The sequence below is a fragment of the Pristiophorus japonicus genome, chromosome 7 (genome assembly GCF_044704955.1).
Source record: "Pristiophorus japonicus isolate sPriJap1 chromosome 7, sPriJap1.hap1, whole genome shotgun sequence".
In the NCBI taxonomy this organism is placed as follows: Eukaryota; Metazoa; Chordata; class Chondrichthyes; family Pristiophoridae; genus Pristiophorus; species Pristiophorus japonicus.
The window spans coordinates 181,316,733-181,337,525 of NC_091983.1; the positions used below are offsets into that span (position 1 = coordinate 181,316,733).

The following is a 20,793-nucleotide window of genomic DNA, read 5'->3' on the forward strand; positions in this document are numbered from 1 at the left end:
CTGCGTCAATGTCCACGAGTGGAAAGGAGTTCAACTGTACCGTATTTGTACGGGCAGAATAGAGCTCTCACAAATCTGGGGCCGCATTCTCCTGATAAGAGCCATTTTAGTTTGGAACAGCGCTATGGTTTTTCCAGTCCTGATTGCTCCGGAGAGGAATACACTCGATACAACATCAGTGCATTCGCATGCTGTAATAGCAATATTGATGTGTAGCAAGTAATAATTTACAATGCAGAATTTGTTTGTGGAAATTGTTACAGAGGAACTATTCCAAAAGAATGTGCCGCAATGTAGTGACAAGCACAGTAACTCGTAAAACAGATTGCACCATGCCAATGGATGTTCAGTAGCAGGAATAATTAAATGAGTCATTGAGACAGACAATATATATATTGACTGTTCATGCAAAGTAACTCCCTGTGATGGAGATTGATAATGTGGAAAAATGGTCGAAAGCAAAGGCAAGAGTGTACTGCTGCATCACAAATTCAAAGCATTGGCCGATAACTGCTGCCATTCATTGCAACTTAACCTCTGGTACACTTGTTTAAATCTGTTTTCATCATCATAGGCATTCCCTCAAAACGAGGATGACTTGCTTCCACGCCAAAAAGGGATGAGTTCACAGGTGTTTCAATGAAGGACCTAATATTCCAGGTCCTGAACTACATAGTGTAGGGTGGAAGATGCCTGTGGATGGATTTTTTTAACGTGGGATGGCCGTTGCACACCAGCCACCACACGGGCTTGACAGAGCTAGGTCTTGGTCCAGTGGCAAGGATTACCCACGACGACTGGATACCTGTTCTGCTGCACGGGCCTAGTGCGCACACATATCGCAGTGTGGGCTGGCCCCTACTGCCCCTGGGCCCTCGCCTCTTCTGGCCCCAAACTCCCGCATCCCTTGGGCCCCCGATCACATCGCTCTACATTCTCTCGCCGCTCCTTTGCCCCAACCTCGCCGCTCCTGCTGTACCTGCCCATGCTCCAATCACCGACCTGAACCTTGATGACGTCACTCTTCGCTGCTGTCACCCTCCTGCACCAGCTCGCGCTGCTCCCTGAAGTAGTATGCCTCCACGCTGCTCCGGGGCCTCTCGCTGCTCCTTTTATGGCCCCGACCTGCCGCTGGTGTTCTCACGCAGGTCAGGGCCTCCACGCTGCTCCCGAGGCCACTCGCCGCTCCCTCCACGGCCCCGACCCGCCACCGGTGCTCCCAATACCGGTTGATGACCGGCAGCGTGGAGGCTCCGACCTGTGTGAGAAGACCAGCGGTAGGCTGGGGCCACAAAAGGAGCGGCAGAGGTCTCGGGAGCAGCGTGGAGGCCCCGACCGAAGGTTTTAATCAACTTATCGCAAACTATTATCATGAAATTAAAATACTTCTGCTCCATTTGAAAGCAATATCTGAAGTTTTTTTGGTGCATCGTAATATTTGTAGCCTTTTAAGTGCAGCATTTATGCTTTTACGAAACCCACCGTAGGCAAATGGAAAAAAGAAGTATCACTTATTTGTATCGATGTGCCCGAGGCAAGATTTGGAAACATGTGGAGAAATAGAATGACACTCGTTTTAATGAGAATACAATGCAATTTAACAGTTCATAAAACAGTAAAATTTAATCCGACACTGCAAGTTTTATTAAATTTCACCGGGAGAAAATCTGGTGTGTGACATGTGTGAGTTAACACTGATGATCTCAGACATAATAGACTTAATTAACTAATGCTGGGAGGATTGTTTCCAAGCCATTGACCATTGATATTACCGAGCAAAGATGGCTTGAGGGGGTGGGGGAGGCTGCGGTGAGGTTGAAGATGTGATGGAACAAGTACAAACTTTGTTTATTAATAAAGATTAACGTTTTGTTTTGATTTAAATGTGGAACTCACACATTAGTGAATTATTCTTTCCAGTGATGTTTTGGTCATGAACAAATGAGCATGGTCATTGGGGAAATAGGAATTCTGACAGCTTCAGATACACAGAACAGGTCACAATATACAATTCCAATACGGTAAAAGCTGTGGATGTATTAATGCAAGCCTGATGTTTAAACGCAAAAGTGATTCCTTTTTTAAAAAAACCCTGCAAATTGTGGAAATGCGAGGCAAGAACAGAAAGGTAGGAGTTCTGAAGGCGGTTGCGCTGACAGAAGTGTGGCAGGAATTTCTGCCCACTGCTCTGTTCCCACTATGACCACCATCCCAGATTCTATGGATGGAGTCATTTATATATTCGGGCAGGTGCTCACAACAGTAGTGGTGCTACAGCGCCATTCACTCAGAACAACTGTTGGACTGTCGTCCAATGGAAGTGGGCCATAGGCCGATGTGGTCAAAGGTCATAAAAAGGAAACTTGGGCCTGGATTTTACGGGGCCTATAACGGTGTACTCCGTCGAAAGTGCCCCGCAAGTTCCGATATCCGCATGTGATGCTTGATAGATCGTCACATCCGCTGGAAATTGACATTCGCTGGTACAGAGTTGTGCTATTTGTCCAACTGCTGCCCACCAAATACCCACCAAACACTTATGCCTCATAAAAGCAGGCATTAGGCCTTCTTTTACAAGCATAAGGGTTAAAGTAAATGTTAAAATATATATTTTTTAAATTATTTAAACATTCCCTTACATTTAAAAATAGTTTTGGTTATTTTTGTCCAGCTAAAAATGTTTAGATTTATTTTTTAAAAGTTATGGCCCTGAAATTCCAGTAACAAGATTCCCACAGGCAAACAACCTAAAAAAAATAAAAATGATATGCACTTACCCGCTGCTGCTGCGACTGTCCGAACATCCAAGCCTGAGGCCCAGAGGTGACTGCGCGCGCAGCTCGTGCACGTGGGGACTTCCACAGGCCAGGATCTAGTGACAGCAGCCAATCAGGTACAGTATAGTTTCTCATTGCTATTGCTATGAATGAGAACCCCTCCACAAACACTTAAAAACCAATAAAAAATAGAAAATAAAATACACAATTAACATGCATTTAAATTAAAGTTGTATTAAAAAAAATATCGTTTTCCGACTTTTAAAAAAACATTTTTTATTGACACTTAAAATAAACTTACTGTAGTGGGGAGGGTTTTTAAACATAAAAATTGCTTTTATAACTTTATTTTTTATTTGTATGTGTATTTTTAACCACTTGCACCTGTAAAAATAGGCGATATGCCTGCTTTTTCAGGCGCAGGATTTTAAAGGACATTTGCAGGGCAAGATATTCGTAAATATCGGAAATCTTACCCTGCAAGTGTCCTAGCTTCCGAGATGCGGCCATCTGTCAAGACCAAAAACTTGACAGATCGCAAATGTCGGTTTCCAGCTTGTCTATACTATTCGCTTCAAACACTCCCTGTGGTAGCGAGTTCCACATTCTCACCACTCTTTGGGTAAAGAAGTTTCTTCTGAATTCCCGATTGGATTTCTTGGTGACTATCTTATATTGATGGCCTCTAGTTATGCTCTACCCCACAAGTTTAAACATTCTCTCTGAAGCCACTCTGTCAAAACCTTTCATAATTTTAAAGACCTCTCTTAGATCACCCCTCAGCCTTCTTTTTTCAAGAGAAAAGAGACCCAGCTGTTCATCCTTCCCTGATATGTAGCCCCTCGTATTTCTGGTATCAGCCTTGTAAATATTCTCTGCACCCTTTCCAGTGCCTCTCTATCCTTTTTATGATATGCCGACCAGAACTCTAAGTGTGGTCTAACCAAGGTTCGATACAGGTTTAGCTTAACTTCACTACTTTTCAATTCTATCCCTCTAGAAATAAACCCCAGAGCTTGGTTTGCTTTTTTATGGCCTTGCTAACCTGTGTCGCAACTTTTAGTGATTTGTGTATTTGTACTCCCAGATCCCTTTGTTCCTCTACCCTACCCAGACTCACACCCTCCAAGTAATAAACATAAGGACGCATTTATTTGTACTGTAAAAATGGCCACCCCTTGTCTCTGATTGGTCCCCTTGGAGGATAGCCACACCCTGAAGTTTCCCTGGAATGTGTAACTGGAACCGCCCAGCCCAAGTTCTCACTGACTTTGTAAATTGTAACCCGATCCACTTTGACTTCCAGAGCTACAGTGGATAGATCTCCCCAGAAGCCGAAGTCCCTTGCCCCAGCGCAAGTGCATTACTGCCCCGTAACCTCCCCCCCTCCTTCCCCACCCCCCATAGATGAGGCATTGTGTGCGGATTGTTAACAGGTTTATTGGGTGTGAAGTGAATAGTGACAGTCTCGTGACTTCTGGATTGGAAGAAACTCTTTCCCCTCCGATCCCCCACTCCGTGTTTCTCTTCACCCCCCCCCCCACCCAGTCTCTCTCTACCGCCCCCCCCCCCTCCCCGCCCGTGTCTCTCTTCCCCCCCCCCTCCAGGCTCTCTCTTCCTCACCTCCCAAGCTCTCTCTCTCTTGCTCTCTCTCTCTCTCCTCCCAAGCTCTCTCTCTTTCTTCTCTCTCGCTCTCTCTCACCCCCCCCCCAAGCTCTCTCTCTCTCTCCTCCACAAGCTCTCCCTCTCTCTCTCCTTTCAAGCTCTCTCTCCCCCCCCCAAGCTCTCCCTCTCTCTCTCCCCCAAAGCTCTCTCACCCCCCGCAAGCTCTCTTTCCTCCCCCAAAGCTCTCTACTCCCTCCAAGCTCTCTCTCTTTCCCCCCAAAGCTCTCTTCACCCCCACCCACAAAGCTCTCTGCCCCCCCAAGCTCTCTTTCTCTCCCCCCACCAAACTCTCTCCCCCGCCCCCCGCAAGCTCTCTCTCTCTCTCCCCCCCAAGCTCTCTCTCTCTCTCTCCTCCCCCCAAGCTCTCTCTCTCCCCCCCAAGCTCTCTCTCTCCCCCCCAAGCTCTCTCTCTCCTCCCCCCAAGCTCTCTCTCTCCTCCCCCCAAGCTCTCTCTCTCCTCCCCCCAAGCTCTCTCTCTCTCTCTCCTGCCCCCAAGCTCTCTCTCTCTCCCCTGCCCCCCAAGCTCTCTCTCTCCTCCCCCCAAGCTCTCTCTCTCTCTCTCCTGCCCCCAAGCTCTCTCTCTCTCTCCTTCTCCCCAAGCGCTCTCTCTCTCCCCTGCCCCCCAAGCTCTCTCTCTTTCCTCCCCCCCGGGCTCTCTCTCTCCTCCCCCCAAGCTCTCTCTCTCCTCCCCCCAAGCTCTCTCTCTCCTCCCCCCAAGCTCTCTCTCTCCTCCCCCCAAGCTCTCTCTCTCCTCCCCCCAAGCTCTCTCTCTCCTCCCCCCAAGCTCTCTTTCTCCCCCCCCCAAGCTCTCTCTCTCCTCCCCGAAGCTCTCTCTCCCCCCTCCCCAAGCTCGCTCTCGGTCTCACCCCCCCAATCTCTCTCTCACCTCCCCACCCCCAAGCTCTTTATCTCCCTCTTTGCCGACTGCCGTGACTTGCGGCTCAGCTCTCTCCCCACCCGCCCGCTTCTCTGCCCGCCCGACTGCCTCTCTGCCTGCCAGCCCGCCTGAGGATCAGCAGGCTCGGCAGCGGAGGATCAGTCAGCACGGTCCATCGGCAGGATCTCGGAGGAGCAGCAGCACACGTGGTCGGACTGATTCCGGTTTGGGGCTGCACTTCCGGTTCCGACACTTCCGGTTCAGGCGGGAGGCATCGGGGACAGGGATTTGACCGGGCGGGAGAATCGGGGGCGGGGACTCAACAGAAAAAGCACAGTACAAATAGTCACTTCGTAAGCATAATGCAGCATGGCCCCTGCGACATGTGGGCCTTTACGCAGGGTAGGCCTGCAGACCCAGGAGCTCAAATGTTCGAAGGCCCAGGGCAATTGGGAAGATGAGGAGTTTTCTGGCAGTTCAGAGGCGTACGCCTGCGGTAAGCCTCCAACTGCAATTTCCACCCCTTGATTTTTAAGCTGCTCCCTAAGTTATCGGCCAACATTGGTATGGCAATCAGTCCCTCTGGCACACATGTTACACAGTACGCCTGTTTCCTGGTGGTGTACTTACTGCTAGCTACATTGATGACGTATCTGGCAAGTTTTCTGGGGGATTCCGGGAAACCCCACGCCTGCCCTTAATAGCGACATTGGGACAGAGGGAGGATGAGCAAAGCAAGAACCCTGTTCCCCTCTGCATTGGACTGAGGAAGGGGTAGACAGGTTCCACCCCAATTTCTGGCCGCTCCACACTCAGGACAATTCACTTCCATCCCGAATAGCAGTAGAATCTAGACTGACAGTTCAGTGCAGTACTGAGGGAGTGCGGTGGAGGTGCTGCCCTTTGGATGAGACGTTAAACCGAAGTCCCATCATGCACTCTTGGGTGGACATAAAAAATTCCATGGCACTATTTTGAAGAAGCTGATGAGTTCTCCGAGTGTCCTGGCCGATATTTATCCCTCAACCAACATCAGTAAAATAGATTATCTGATCATTTATCTCATTGCTATTTGTGGGACCTTGCTGCACACAAATTGGCTGCCACATTTGCCTGCATCATTGTGACTACACTTCAGAAGTGATTATGAAATGTTTTGGGACACCCTGTGGTTGTGAAAGGCGCTATATAAATACAAGTTCTTCTTTCCAGAACTTCTTGACTAGAAAATGCCAGAAATACACAATGTTTTTTGGGCAGGATCAAATTTCTAGGCCAATGGGTAAGAAATTCGACTTGCAGCCAATATGGTCGGCAAGTCAAAGGAGCGCTTGCTCTGCGCACCACCCGGACTAGTTGGTGGTCCTTGCCAAAGTCGGCACCGACCTCATCATCTCCATACAACCCACGGGCACAAAGCCACCATCGGGACGCCCCCATGGGATCCACCAGCAGCAATTTGGCCAGTTATGACCCCAGCTGGGGGCCTTAGGGAGGTCCTGAGATGGAGGTGAGGCGGGGGGGTGGGGGTTGCGAGCCCGGTGGCGGGGGGGGGGGGCGGCGAGCCCAGGCTGGCAGCGGCCGCAGTTCTATTTTGGAGCCAGGAGGAGCTCTCCTGCTCTTCCCGACTACAAAAAATAGGGTCACAGTTTTGGGACTTTTTTTGGGGGTCGCCCCCAGTAGTCTCTTGAAGGATCATCAGAAAGGCTGCTTAAGACCCGGTATAAATGGGCAAGCTTCACTCATTTGTACCCCAATTGGTATAAGCAATCATCCCAGTGCCTGCTTCAGGCAGGCACCCCGGGCGACTAGTTGTCCAATCCAAAATTAGAGCCCCCGAATGTTGGGTGCAGATCCGTTGCAGAATTCAATGGAAATTTAAATGGGTAGAGGTGCAAAACGGACATCCGAATCAATATCAACTGTTTTACATTATTGCACAAATTCAAGATCTACCCCACTGACTGTTTAAAGCGCATGAAGTTCCAGTTTACATTTTTCTAAATTCAGGTTAAGAAACCAATAAAAAAGGAAGCTCATATTGAATACGCTATCGAACCATATAGACCAGCAAGGTCCCAGGTTTGATCCCCAGTCTATTCTGCATCAGCTGATTGTATCATGAGTATCATAACCATGGAGCTGGAAAGTGGAGGTCAAAACTTGGGTCGACTGTTCAAGCGCAGAAACAGGCAATTTATTAACGCAGAATGCAGCAAGACCTCTCTGAGCAGGGCAACAACCCCCACCCCCATGTTACAATATGCTACGGTATGCTCCTAATTCCATATTACCATACAGAGCCAAATCTGCAGTACTGTACATCCTGAAAGATACAGAATATGGGCTAGCTCTATAATGAAGAGCAAGCAGTCAATCCTGTCTGTTTTTCTGTTGAATGCTGCCTTTCCTCCGTTGCGAGCATTTGCTTACTTCTGAGGCCTGGCATTGAGACACCAACCAGATTCCTTTCCCAGGCTGCCGCCTGTCTGATGCCTTTGTTGTGCATGGCTGATATAAAGAGAGAAAGTAAACTCTTGTCAGTGAGATCCTTTTGTGTTGCTGAGAGGTGTCAACAAAAAAATAAAGGGGCCTCTCGGCATACCGCTGATGTGTTTCAATGCCCCTCCCCTTCCAATAAAGGGGAGGGATGCTACAAACTCTGCAGGCCCTTTGATGGCCTCCACTGGGTCACCAGGGCTAAGGGGTGTCGTGGCCACAGCCCGGCACCGAAACGGTGTGCCGAGCTTCTCTATCACGGCCTGGACCCGGCGAAATAAGTGGACAACAGGCAGACCGGGAGACAGACTCCACAACACAGTGACTATCAATAAAGAAATGATAAGCAGGCCTGCCAAGAGAGATTTTTTATGATTCTCAGTTTCATATGTTTTTCATTAACATCTTAACAAAAGGGTGCTTTATAAAAATGAAAAACCTGACACATTTATGATTACCCTCAGGTACTAAATGGTATTTTACTTTGTAGAAAGAGACCGAAGTAGCTGAGCCGGTAGAGAATTTTAAAAAAAGTCACGAATGTTGGAAATCATTGATGACATTTTGTCATCGTCTACTTGGAACATTAGGGACTCGGACGTAAATGTTCCCGACTTGCAGCACCGTGTGATTTGTTTTTCTACTTGTGTTTCTAATTTCAGACCAATGCTGCCTTAGTGTATGACGCAGTTCACGTTGTGTCAGTGGCTGTCCAGCAGTCCCCACAGATGACCGTCAGCTCATTACAGTGTAACAGGCACAAACCCTGGCGTTTTGGAAGCCGCTTCATGAAGTTCATTAAAGAGGTACTGCGGCATGATATTTGGAACTGTTTTCCTGTGTCCCTTTCAATTCCAACTTATTTACCCTCTACACAATATCAGTTTTATGCTCATTGAAATGGGTCATTGATTGCACGAGTGCCAAAAATCTGATCATCACACAGCTTATTAACACGGGCTCTAGTTTCCTCTTTTCTGCAAAAAATAAAAGGGCTGACTCTCTTCTCCATCCATTACAACTTGCAAACAACTTGGAAGGAGCACATGGTTTTGAGGAATGCTACTTTGTTAGCTAACAAAGTAACAGCTAGTCACAAAGCACCTGTGATAATTATCCTTCACCCTTCCTCAAATATCTAGTCTCCCATTTTATCAGTATAAATGTTGTAAAGGTTGGTGATCAGCTGTGACGTGTTCAACATTTTTCCAAAATGGCTGAATGGTAATTTCAAAAAGTTAGCAGGAGATCCTAATAAGGTTGCGGAGGAAATGCAGGATATGGCCCAGAGCAGTGCTGGTCAAGGAATATCAGTCAAGGAACAATGGAATTGCTGCTCTTATTTTGGTTAATCATAGATTTGATGGTGGCTGCACATGCAGTCAATAATGTCCTGTGTCTTCAAGAAGTCAATTTGGTAAAACGTTCTATATTTGGGTTGCTGGTGGTCGATGCTGAACACTATGTCGGGGATGCATGGTGATATGAGGCTTCAGTTATTTCCCTAATGGAGCAGTCTATTCCAAAGCAGCCATGATGATCTTCACTGCCGACCACTGGTGGTACAGTGCAGGTGGTAGATTTTCTTTGTGGTCTTCTTCGATCTGTTACTAGTTCCCAGCTGAGACGAAGGTTTCTTGTGCTCTGCCCATCTCCAGGTAGCTGACTCTGGGTAATATCTATTATTAGCCATGGGCCTCCTATTCCCTCTGTGCCCCTGAGTCCTTCCTTTGCCTTTCACCTGCTGCATTGCACGATTCCTGGCCGTGGCCCCTGTACCCAGGCTCTGGGGAAGAAAGCTCCTTTATACTGTTCACTTCTGTCTCTGCTGTGATAATATTTTGAAATATCAGCCTTTGTTGAGATCACTGAAGGTAGGAATGAAAGTTCGTCGCACGTGTTTTATAGACATAAAATATGTGCAACGAGGGCCAAATTCGGGTACCAATGTCCCACACCCAAAGGATGCCTGAAAGATGTCCAACCCAATATTGACTCAGGCCATTTTCCAGGCATTTCTGATGGCTGCTTAGAACAGGTGTTCCTTACATACGTAAATATTTTTTTGAAGGTTGCTGTAGATCCAGCAGGAGCAGGTGTGCTCCCTCAACCTGCTTGACAGGCGTCGGCAGCTTGCACAAATAATGTTAATGAGACCCGAGACCCAGTGTTGGGCCATCTTTGAGGCTCCCTGTTGTGGCGTGCGTTCCGTGGATGATGCCCATTTCAGGCCTGAAAGTGGGTCGAAACCGATTTCACCCCCAATAGCTCCAAATCTGAGCTGATGTGAAATAGTTTCTTTTTAATTGTCTCTCACGCTGCGTAATTCTGAGTTTTTCACGACTGGCCTGAAATAGCTAAAAATCTGTAATCTCCCTCTGTTTGAAACCTGTTTTAGGATTGAAGCAAACTTCAGAGCAATGCTAAACACATGCTGTTAGTGTTTCTAACTAAAATTGCCAGCTGGCAGTTCTTTGCACCTTGTTAACCCATGTATAGCTTTGACTGATGTGTGATGTTCAGTTCTTATCCCTGTCGAGAACTCCAGGAAGCCTCACGATTCTCTCTTTGCTGGCAGCCTCACATTTCCCGTTGACGCTTCTCCAGGTCAGTACAGGAACTGAGTGGAAGCTGCACTGACACCAATCGGGTATCCAGTAGAGCCCACTGGTGATTGTTTTTACTGTCCACTGCTTAATGCGGGCAAATTGTGTTAACATCAATAAGACTGTTACAAGCGACGTGAATGTGTATGATTCCAAATTAATATAGTCAGCTTTTCCTGTCGTGAGTCTGTGCTTTCCTTATTTTGCTTATCTTTGTTTCTCTACCTAGGCCCACTGGGAAGGACTAACGGGCAGAATTATATTCAATAGTTCCAACGGCTTGAGAACAGATTTTGATTTGGATGTGATTAGCCTCAAAGAGGAAGGACTTGAAAAGGTACTTGGCTTCTTCTTTAAGCCCGATAAGCTGATAGAAAGAAAATATGATAGGAAATGAATACATTTATTCTGTGTCTGGCAAGATGACCCCATAGTATTTCTGTGTCCACGTTTGTACATCCATGAATAGTTTCTCTCTCAATGGGCTCAAGTTTGGCACCCCCGCTAGAACGGCGCACATCGGAGAGGCCCGCCTAATTTGTAGAACAAAAATTGTGCCGAATATTTACCTCGCGATTCTCCGATAGCTGTAGGCCCATTTCCACCTCGGCGCTGCGCAGCAGGAGCAGCTGGGGGTGGAGCTACAGCCCTGCGGCAAAAACAGTGCCGGCCGCTGCGCGCATGCGCAGTAGCTCCCGGCCCTCCCAGCGCGCACTGTCTCCGGGCAACGACCCTATCCCTGGCTGAAGAGACATTGCCCCTATCCCGGGCCGAGTGGCCTGACACCGTTTACCTCGTCGGTGGCGGGGCCCGCCCGCCCGGCCTCTCGCTGGGGGTGGGCCCCGCCGGAAGAGTCGTCGTCGACGGCAGCCCGGCATCGGCTGCATGCGGGCCCCGCCCGAAGTCCTTGGCAGGGCCCGGCTTCGGCGGCGGCGGTGAGGCCCGCCCGGCATCTCGCTAGGGGTGGGCCCCACCCGAAGAGTCATCGTGGGGCCCAGCTTCTTCGTCTTCTTCTCCCCTCCCCATTCATCTTCTCCCCTCCCCCGTTCATCTTCTTCTCTCCCCCCCCCCCACCCTGTTCATCTTCTCCCCCCCCCCCATTCATCTTCTCCCCCCCCCCCATTCATCTTCTCCCCTCCCCATTCATCTTCTCTTCCCCCCCGTTCATCTTCTCCCATCCCCCCGTTCATCTTCTCCCCCCATTCATCTTCTCCCCCCCCATTCATCTTCTCCCCCCACCCTGTTCATCTTCTCCCCTCCCCATTCATCTTCTCCCCCCACCCTGTTCATCTTCTCCCCCCCCCCCATTCATCTTCTCCCCCCCCCCCATTCATCTTCTCCCCTCCCCATTCATCTTCTCTTCCCCCCCCGTTCATCTTCTCCCACCCCCCCGTTCATCTTCTCCCCCCCCGTTAATCTTCTCCGCCCCCCCCCGTTCATCTTCTCTCCTCCCCCCCGTTCATCTTCTCCCACCCCCCCATTCATCTTCTCCCCCCACCCTGTTCATCTTCTCCCCTCCCCATTCATCTTCTCTTCCCCCCCCGTTCATCTTCTCCCACCCCCCCGTTCATCTTCTCCCCCCCCGTTAATCTTCTCCGCCCCCCCCCCGTTCATCTTCTCTCCTCCCCCCCGTTCATCTTCTCCCACCCCCCCATTCATCTTCTCCCCCCACCCTGTTCATCTTCTCCCCTCCCCATTCATCTTCTCTTCCCCCCCCCGTTCATCTTCTCCCACCCCCCCGTTCATCTTCTCCCCCCCCGTTAATCTTCTCCCCCCCCCATTCATCTTCTCTTCCCCCCCCCTGTTCATCTTCTCCCCCCATTCATCTTCTCCCCCCCCATTCATCTTCTCCCCCCACCCTGTTCATCTTCTCCCCTCCCCATTCATCTTCTCTTCCCCCCCCGTTCATCTTCTCCCCCCATTCATCTTCTCCCCCCCCATTCATCTTCTTCCCCCCCCCGTTCATCTTCTCCCCTCCCCATTCATCTTCTCTTCCCCCCCCGTTCATCTTCTCCCACCTCCCCGTTCATCTTCTCCCCCCCCGTTAATCTTCTCCGCCCCCCCCCCGTTCATCTTCTCTCCTCCCCCCCGTTCATCTTCTCCCACCCCCCCGTTCATCTTCTCTTCTCCCCCCCCGTTAATCTTCTCCCCCCCCCCCCGTTTATCTTCTCCCCCCCGTTCATCTTCTCTCCCCCCCTTCATCTTCTCCCCCCCATTCATCTTCTCCCCCCCCACCCGTTCATCTTCTCCCCCCCCCGTTCATCTTCTCTCCCCCCCATTCATCTTCTCCCCCCCCCGTTCATCTTCTCTCCCCCCCCGTTCATCTTCCCCCCCCGTTCATCTTCTCTCCCCCCCATTCATCTTCTCCCCCCCCCGTTCATCTTCTCTACCCCCCGTTCATCTTCTCTCCCCCCCCCGTTCATCTTCTCTCCCCCCCCCCGTTCATCTTTTCTCCCCCCCCGTTCATCTTCTCCCCACTCCGTTCATCTTCTCTCCCCCCTCCCCCCATTCATCTTCTCCCTCTCCCCCCGTTAATCTTCTCTACCCCCCGTTCATCTTCTCTACCCCCTGTTCATCTTCTCCCTCTCCCTCCATTCATCTTCTCCCCCCGCCCGTTCATGTTCTCTCCCCCACCACTCCATTCATCTTCTCCCCCCCCACCCGTTCACCTTCTCTCCCCCCCCCCGTTCATCTTCTCCTTTTCCCCCCCTCGTTCATCTTCTCCCGCCCCCCCCCCGTTCATCTTCTCTCCCCCCCCCCGTTCATCTTCTCACCCCCCGTTCATCTTCTCCCGCCCCCCCCTCCGTTCATCTTCTCCCGCCCCCCCCCGTTCATCTTCTCCCCCCCATTCATCTTCTCCCGCCCCCCCCCCGTTCATCTTCTCTTCCCCCCCCCGTTCATCTTCTCCCCCCCCGTTCACCCGTTCATCTTCTCCCGCCCCCCCCCCGTTCATCTTCTCTTCCCCCCACCCCCCCCATTCATCTTCTCCCCCACCCCGCCGTTCACCTTCTCCTGTGCCTCACCCGTTCATCTTCTCTACCCCCCGTTCATCATCTCTACCCCCCCGTTCATCTTCTCTACCCCCCGTTCATCTTCTCTACCCCCCATTCATCTTCTCCCTCCCCCCCCGTTCATCTTCTCCCTCCCCCCCGTTCATTTTCTCCCTCTCCCCCTGTTCATCTTCTCACTCTCCCCCCGTTAATCTTCTCTACCCCCCGTTCATCTTCTCTACCCCCTGTTCATCTTCTCCCTCTCCCCCCATTCATCTTCTCCCCCCCCCCCCGTTCATGTTCTCTCCCCCACCACTCCATTCATCTTCTCCCGCCCCCCCCGTTCATCTTCTCCTTCTCCCCCCTCGTTCATCTTCTCCCGCCTCCCCCCCCCCGTTCATCTTCTCTTCCCCCCCCCGTTCATCTTCTCCCGCCCCCCCCGTTCATCTTCTCCCCCCCCGTTCACCCGTTCATCTTCTCCCGCCCCCCCCCCGTTCATCTTCTCTTCCCCCCACCCCCCCATTCATCTTCTCCCCCACCCCGCCGTTCACCTTCTCCTGTGCCTCACCCGTTCATCTTCTCTACCCCCCGTTCATCATCTCTACCCCCCCGTTCATCTTCTCTCACCCCCGTTCATCTTCTCTACCCCCCGTTCATCATCTCTACCCCCCCGTTCATCTTCTCTACCCCACGTTCATCTTCTCTACCCCCCATTCATCTTCTCCCTCCCCCCCCGTTCATCTTCTCCCTCCCCCCCGTTCATCTTCTCCCTCTCCCCCTGTTCATCTTCTCACTCTCCCCCCGTTAATCTTCTCTACCCCCCGTTCATCTTCTCTACCCCCTGTTCATCTTCTCCCTCTCCCCCCATTCATCTTCTCCCCCCCCCCGTTCATGTTCTCTCCCCCACCACTCCATTCATCTTCTCCCGCCCCCCCCGTTCATCTTCTCCTTCTCCCCCCTCGTTCATCTTCTCCCGCCCCCCCCCCCCGTTCATCTTCTCTACCCCCCGTTCATCTTCTCTCCACCCCCCCCGTTCATCTTCTCACCCCCCGTTCATCTTCTCCTGCCCCCCCCCCCTGTTAATCTTCTCACCCCCCGTTCATCTTCTCCCGCCCCCCCCCCCGTTCATCTTCTCCCGCCCCTCCGTTCATCTTCTCCCCCCCCCGTTCATCTTCTCCTGCCCCCCCCCGTTCATCTTCTCTTCCCCCCACCCCCCCATTCATCTTCTCCCCCCCCCCCGCCGTTCACCTTCTCCTGTCCCCCGCCGTTCATTTTCTCTACCCCCCCCGTTCATCTTCTCTACCCCCCGTTCATCTTCTCTACCCCCCGTTCAACTTCTCTACCCCCCGTTCATCTTCTCTACTCCCCGTTCATCTTCTCCCCCCCCCCCGCCGTTCACCTTCTCCTGTCCCCTGCCGTTCATCTTCTCTACCCCCCCCGTTCATCTTCTCTACCCCCCGTTCATCTTCTCTACCCCCCGTTCATCTTCTCTACCCCCCGTTCATGTTCTCTACCCCCCGTTCATCTTCTCCCTCCCCCCTGTTCATCTTCTCCCTCCCCCCCCGTTCATCTTCTCCCTCCCCCCCCGTTCATCTTCTCCCTCTCCCCCCGTTCATCTTCTCCCTCTCCCCCTGTGCATCTTCTCCCTCTCCCCCCGTTCATCTTCTCTCCCCCCCGCTCATCTTCTCCTCCCCCCACCCGTTCATCTTCTCTCCCCCTCCCTCATTTATCTTCTCCCCCCTTCTCTTCATTCCCCCTCTCTTCTCTCTTCTCTCCCCCCTCCCTCTCTCCCTCTCTTCTCCCCCCTCTCTTCTCCCCCTCTCTTCTCCCCCCTCTTCTCTCCCCCTCCCTCTCTCCCCTCCTCTCTTCTCCCTAGTGCTGCAGTAGGTGAGTACAAATAATTTTTTATTTATTGTGATCTTTTATTATTTTTTTTAATTTTTAATTTTTTAATTTCTTTTGATTTATTTATTGGTTGATGTATTGATTTATTTATCGTTTATTATTGATGATGGCTCTTTATTTGTAAAAGTGAAGTGTTTAATGTTTGTAATCCCCCTTCCCCGCCCCCCTCCCCCATCTCTCGATCCCTACGCCTGATTTCTAAGTGTAGGTAAGGTTTTTCTGAGCGTACAAAAATCTACACTTACTCCATTCTAAGTAAGTTTGGAGTAAGTTTTCGCTGCCTAAACTTGCAAAACAGGCGTAAGTGGCTGGACACGCCCCCTTTTGAAAAAAAAATCTGTTCTAAAATGGAACTATTCTAACTCATTAGAACTGGAGCAAACTAAATGCTGAGAATTGCAATTTCAAAGATGCTCCATTATAAACTAGTTGCTCCAAAAAAATAGGAGCAACTCAGGCCGAAACTTGAGCCCAATGGAAGCACATTTAAGTGTATGAAACTAGATTCAGATCTGATATACTGCTTAGACATACAAGGAATCAATTTTACAAGTCTCAGGGAGCCTCACCCATTGGGAGTACATATCGGAAATTAACTTCTGACCATTTGCCAAAAGTGTTTAGTAATGTTGAGGTAAGTACATTTTCATCATTTTTTTCTTGCTGGAACTTTGTGGCCATCGTTAAAAAATTAATTAATTTTTGGACGCGACTGCTGCCAGCAAACCCGAAGTCATTGCTCATGCACAGATCCAGTGCTGTTTTTTGTTTGTTGGCACCGAATTTCCCAAAATGAGGGATAAAAAAAAATCCTGTTCAGTTGTAGATTAATTTATTAATGGACGCGACTGCTGCCAACGAACCGAAAGTAGTTACGCATGCGCAGTTCCAGTATCACCACCACCATTACCGGCACCAATGAGTTTCCCCCTAATAGGTGCTTAAAAGAAGAGGAGGAGGCCCAAAAAATGGATAGGAAAGGATGTTAGGCTGCGTGAGAGGCACTCTGTGCTCATCAGCTGCGATGTACACATTAGCACCCGCAGACAAAGGTAGAGGTATCTTGCTTTAGCAGCCGATTGGTGCCACTGTTTGGCCTAGCCCCATCCTATCACTACAACCTCCTCCATCCTTATATTCCCTCTCTTCACTTTTAATAACGTTTTGAAAACTTTTGACCAAGCTTCTGGTCATGCCTTGTAATATCACCTGAACAGCTTGGCATCTATTTCCTTAATCTGTGCGAGTGATCAGGATGTTTTTTTTTAAGGTTAGGAGGTGTGTAAGGGGGGTGGGGGGGGGTGGGGCTGGTGTGGGGTATGTGTGTGGAGTCTCTATGAGGGAGTCAGGTTCCCTTCTGACCAACTTGAGCGGTTTCGAATCGCTCCCCCTCCCTTGGGTTCTGTACTCTGGATTTATTTGGGGGGGCGTGACAAAAGTACAGAGGACACTGGTTTTGATGCAAAGAACTTTGGTTTTATTACAGTCATGGTAATACAGGCTTATTACTCCAGTAAGAAAATACACGGCCAAACTTACAATCACTTTAATAAAAAACAATCCGAGGAAAGGTACAAGGTCAAACTTATAATCACTCTAATAAAGTACTATACACTACACATTCAAAGGGGGTTGCAGTAAAATTATACCTCCACCTCCCAATACCTAATTCTAGCTAGGTTAGACTCCAGGGCAGGGACTTATGCTTACCAATCCTTTTGATAGTTAATGGTAGATGGAGATGTTCTTCCTTTCTTCAGGACTTCAAGACTTTGAGGCTGGAGAAGTTAGTTTTACAACTGTCACGTTGGTTTCTCTCTTTGTCTTAATGAGGTAGTAGCAACCACCTCTCTCCCCCACTCTCTCTCTTCGTCTTTTTTTTTTCAAAAATATACTTTATTCATATAAAAATTTGTACAGTACATTCAAAAGCAGTTCAGTACATTTAGCTGCGGTCAGCAATCCCATACACTACATTTGGGTGCTGATGGCCGTTCCGTTCGATACATTTCCTTGCTTTTCAGTTCAAATACAATTCGGTACAATATGGGATACATTGTAGTACATTCAACAAATTACATTACATGTGTCACTATACAGTATATGGAATGGGTGACGGCACATTTACATTTTCCTTTTCAACGTGCATTATGAAACAGACCTTGCATTGTACACGGCACTACATAGGTGTTTACAGATCATGGTGCTCCATGTACACAAAAAAATAAGTTACAAGTTTGCCTTCCCATCTCTCTCCTCCCTCTCTCTCTCTCTTCTCCCTCCTCTGTTGAAAACAGGGGCTAGTTATATGATTTCAGTGTTCTAATCTTGCCACCAAATCTCTTCACAATCCTTTGTATAATTTTTGGCGGGCTTGGTTCTTCTTTGTAATATTTTGTCGGGCTCGTTAAAGTTGATATGTCTTGGGTGGGTTGATCTTCAAAAAACTGTATCCTGATGGAAATATTAGTTTGGTTATTGCAATGTCCTTTTGTGCTCAGTCTTTTGCATACAGGCTGGATCGGGCCTCTTTGTGATGTATATGCTGAAAAGGTTTGTCCAGACCCATGTTGATGGGGAGCTATCTCTGGGTGATACTGTGATGGTAATGTTTCTTGTGGAGGAAGATTTTCAAATACTCATTCTTCCAGACAGGTTAACTCAGTTCTCACACCCAGGTAGCTTTACTTAATTAGACTGTCTCTTGCTAGCTCCGTAGGTCTTCCCACAGCCTTGAATTTGTCTTTTAAAATCCAAAATTCTATTAAAGTTCATAGTTTCTTCCATAAGCACTTTAGAGTTTCAAACTTTTCGGTAGATAGTCCCAAATTAAATTTCCTTTCGAATGAGCCCAAACACAGGGGGGGGGGGGGGGTGTTCTGGTGAACTTTGCTCACTGCAGGTGCTATATAAGTGTAAGTAGTTATTGTTGTTCTTGATTTCTGCTTCCCGCTAAAAGCAACTTCCAAAGCTTGGTAAAACGGCACTATCTCCCCAAGGCTTCCACTAATGTTGCAGGAGATGAGCAGGAGTACCACGTGGACGTTCACCCCTTGTGTCTGCATTCATAACTTTACTGCAACCAAAGTTTTAATGAAAACCCGGACAGTGTGTGCCCACTGTTTCCAAGCACTATGCTTCTCCCTGGTGCCAACGTGTTTCTCTTGGGTGGTACCTCGCATAGCTATAGTGCACGAGGTGACTGCCTGCTGTTTTGCTATTGGAACTTCTTGGGACTGAGGTAACCCTTGCCACATGGCACCTTCATCTTGAGATGGACCTTGTGCTGCTGCATGCACAGCTTGGCACTGCACAGTTTTAGCTACACATGCAGGCATAGGAGGAGGCTGTTTGAATGGCCCACAGGTACTGCCATCCTGAGAGACAGCATCATCATCAGTGCCTATTCCTGCCATGCTATTATTACTGGTATCTGCCTCTGCAGGAAAGCATGCTACGAAGGAAAGCAGTGAAGTCCGATGTTTGCAATCCTTTTGAGACTGGAAGAAACAGGCCTTTCCAGTCTGGTAACCCAGGCCTCAATGGCTACAGTCTGAGCATTCGTAAAAGAGATCAGATTTCCTGTTACTAATTTGGGTCTGGCATAAATACATCCTTGGGTTGAGTGTCATCAGACTCTCCCTTAAGCAATCTGATCATCTTACTTTTATGAGTTGACTCATCTGCACTAAACCTATTTGTACAGTTGCGAGAACCAGCTGAGTAACAATGAAGCTCTCTTAGGATCTGGACTGGATTTCAGCATCTTAAACTTCTTCAATATATCCAAAGGAGGGCATTAACACCAGATGAGAAAAAGTTTGGTTCAAGATGCAAGCTGCCTTATTCCATTCTAAGGTGAAATGTACAGGTGTGACAGATAGTCGTTGAGGGAAGGGGTGGGTGGGACAGATTTGCCGCATGCTCTTTCCGCTACCTGCGATTGATTTCTGCATGCGCTCGACGATGAGACTCGAGGCGCTCAGCACCCTCCCGGATGCACTTCCTCCACTTAGGGCGGTCTTTGGCCAGGGACTCCGAGGTGTCAGTGGGGATGTTGCGCTTTATCAGGGTGGCTTTGAGGCTGTCCTTGTAACGTTTCTACTGCCCATCTTTGACTCGTTTGCCATGAAGGAGTTTCGAGTAGAGCTGTTGCTTTGGGAGTCTCTTGTCTGGCATGTGAACTATGTGGCCTGCCCAGCGGAGCTGATCAAGTGTGGTCAGTGCTTCAGTGCTGGGGATGTTGGCCTGGACGAGGACGCTAACGTTGGTGCATCTGTCCTCCCAGGGGATTTGTAGGATCTTTCGGAGACATAATTGGTGGTATTTCTCGAGCGATTTGATGTGTCTACTGTACATGGTCCATATTTCTGAGCCATACAGGAGGGCAGATATTACTACAGCCCTGTAGACCATGAGCTTGGTGGCAGTTTTGAGGACCTGGTCTTCAAACACTCTTTTCCTCAGGCGGCTGAAGGCTGCACTGGTGCACTGGAGGTGGTGTTGGATCTCGTCGTCAATACCTGCTCTTGCTGATAGGAGGCTCTTGAGATAAGGGAAGTGGTCCATGTTGTCCAGGGCTGCGCCGTGGATTTTACTGACTAAGGGCCAGTGCTATGCAGCGAGGAATGGGTTCAAGCAAGGCTGCGTCATCACCCCAACCTTCTTCTCAATCTTCCTCGCTGCCATGCTCCACCTCACAGTCGACAAGCTCCCCGCTGGAGTGAAACTAAACTACAGAACCAGTGGGAACCTGTTCAACCTTCGCCGTCTCCAGGCCAGGTCCAAGACAACTCCAACCTCTGTCGTTGAGCTACAGTACGCGGATGATGCCTGTGTCTGCGCACATACAGAGGCTGAACTCCAGGGCATAGTTGACGTACTTACTTTGATGTACGAAAGCATGGGCCTTACGCTAAACATCCATAAGACAAAGGTCCTCCACCACTTAATGATACCGCCCCTCTGGTGGGTTGTTTTACTTAATTAAAGACGATAATCTCTCTTCACCCTGTCCCACAGCCCAAGGCACAACCTCTCTTCCTGTAGTCTCGTGTCTTTTCAGCTTTTCCACAGCACTTCACTGCCTAACTGACTTTTTAGTGTCTGTGCCCTGAGAACATTCATTCTTACACACACATACACATGCACACATGCCCTGATTTTAACCTAATCCACCCGGTGGGAATGGGCAGGTTCGATCGAGTCAGGCAACTGCTTTACAGCCATATACCTTTATGTGAATGGATTTTGAGAAGTAGCTACATCATTCTGAGCATGACTATTTCTGAAACTGTAATATGATTTGGAATGTTTTTGAATAAAACACGTTAATTATTTCAAAATTTTGAAGTTTTAAATTGTACAGAAGTACACATCTTACGCATTTTGTGACTGAATATTTCTAACTTGCGGAATCAGCAATGCCCTTTGTTAGACACAGTCTTAGCTGAAATTAGGTTAATGGAAAATTG

The 20,793-nt window shown here is 49.3% G+C and overlaps 1 protein-coding gene across 4 annotated transcripts in view; it reads left to right on the top strand.

Moving 5' to 3' along the window:
• Positions 1–20,793, top strand: part of LOC139267373 (glutamate receptor ionotropic, kainate 2) — a 319,999-nt gene that overhangs the window by 107,507 nt on the left and 191,699 nt on the right. For all 4 annotated transcript variants that reach the window (XM_070885607.1, XM_070885604.1, XM_070885603.1 and 1 more), the window contains exons 7-8: positions 8,481–8,624; positions 10,654–10,761. In XM_070885607.1, coding sequence (XP_070741708.1) covers positions 8,481–8,624; positions 10,654–10,761 — 252 coding nt within the window. The remainder of the gene's footprint in view (positions 1–8,480; positions 8,625–10,653; positions 10,762–20,793) is intronic.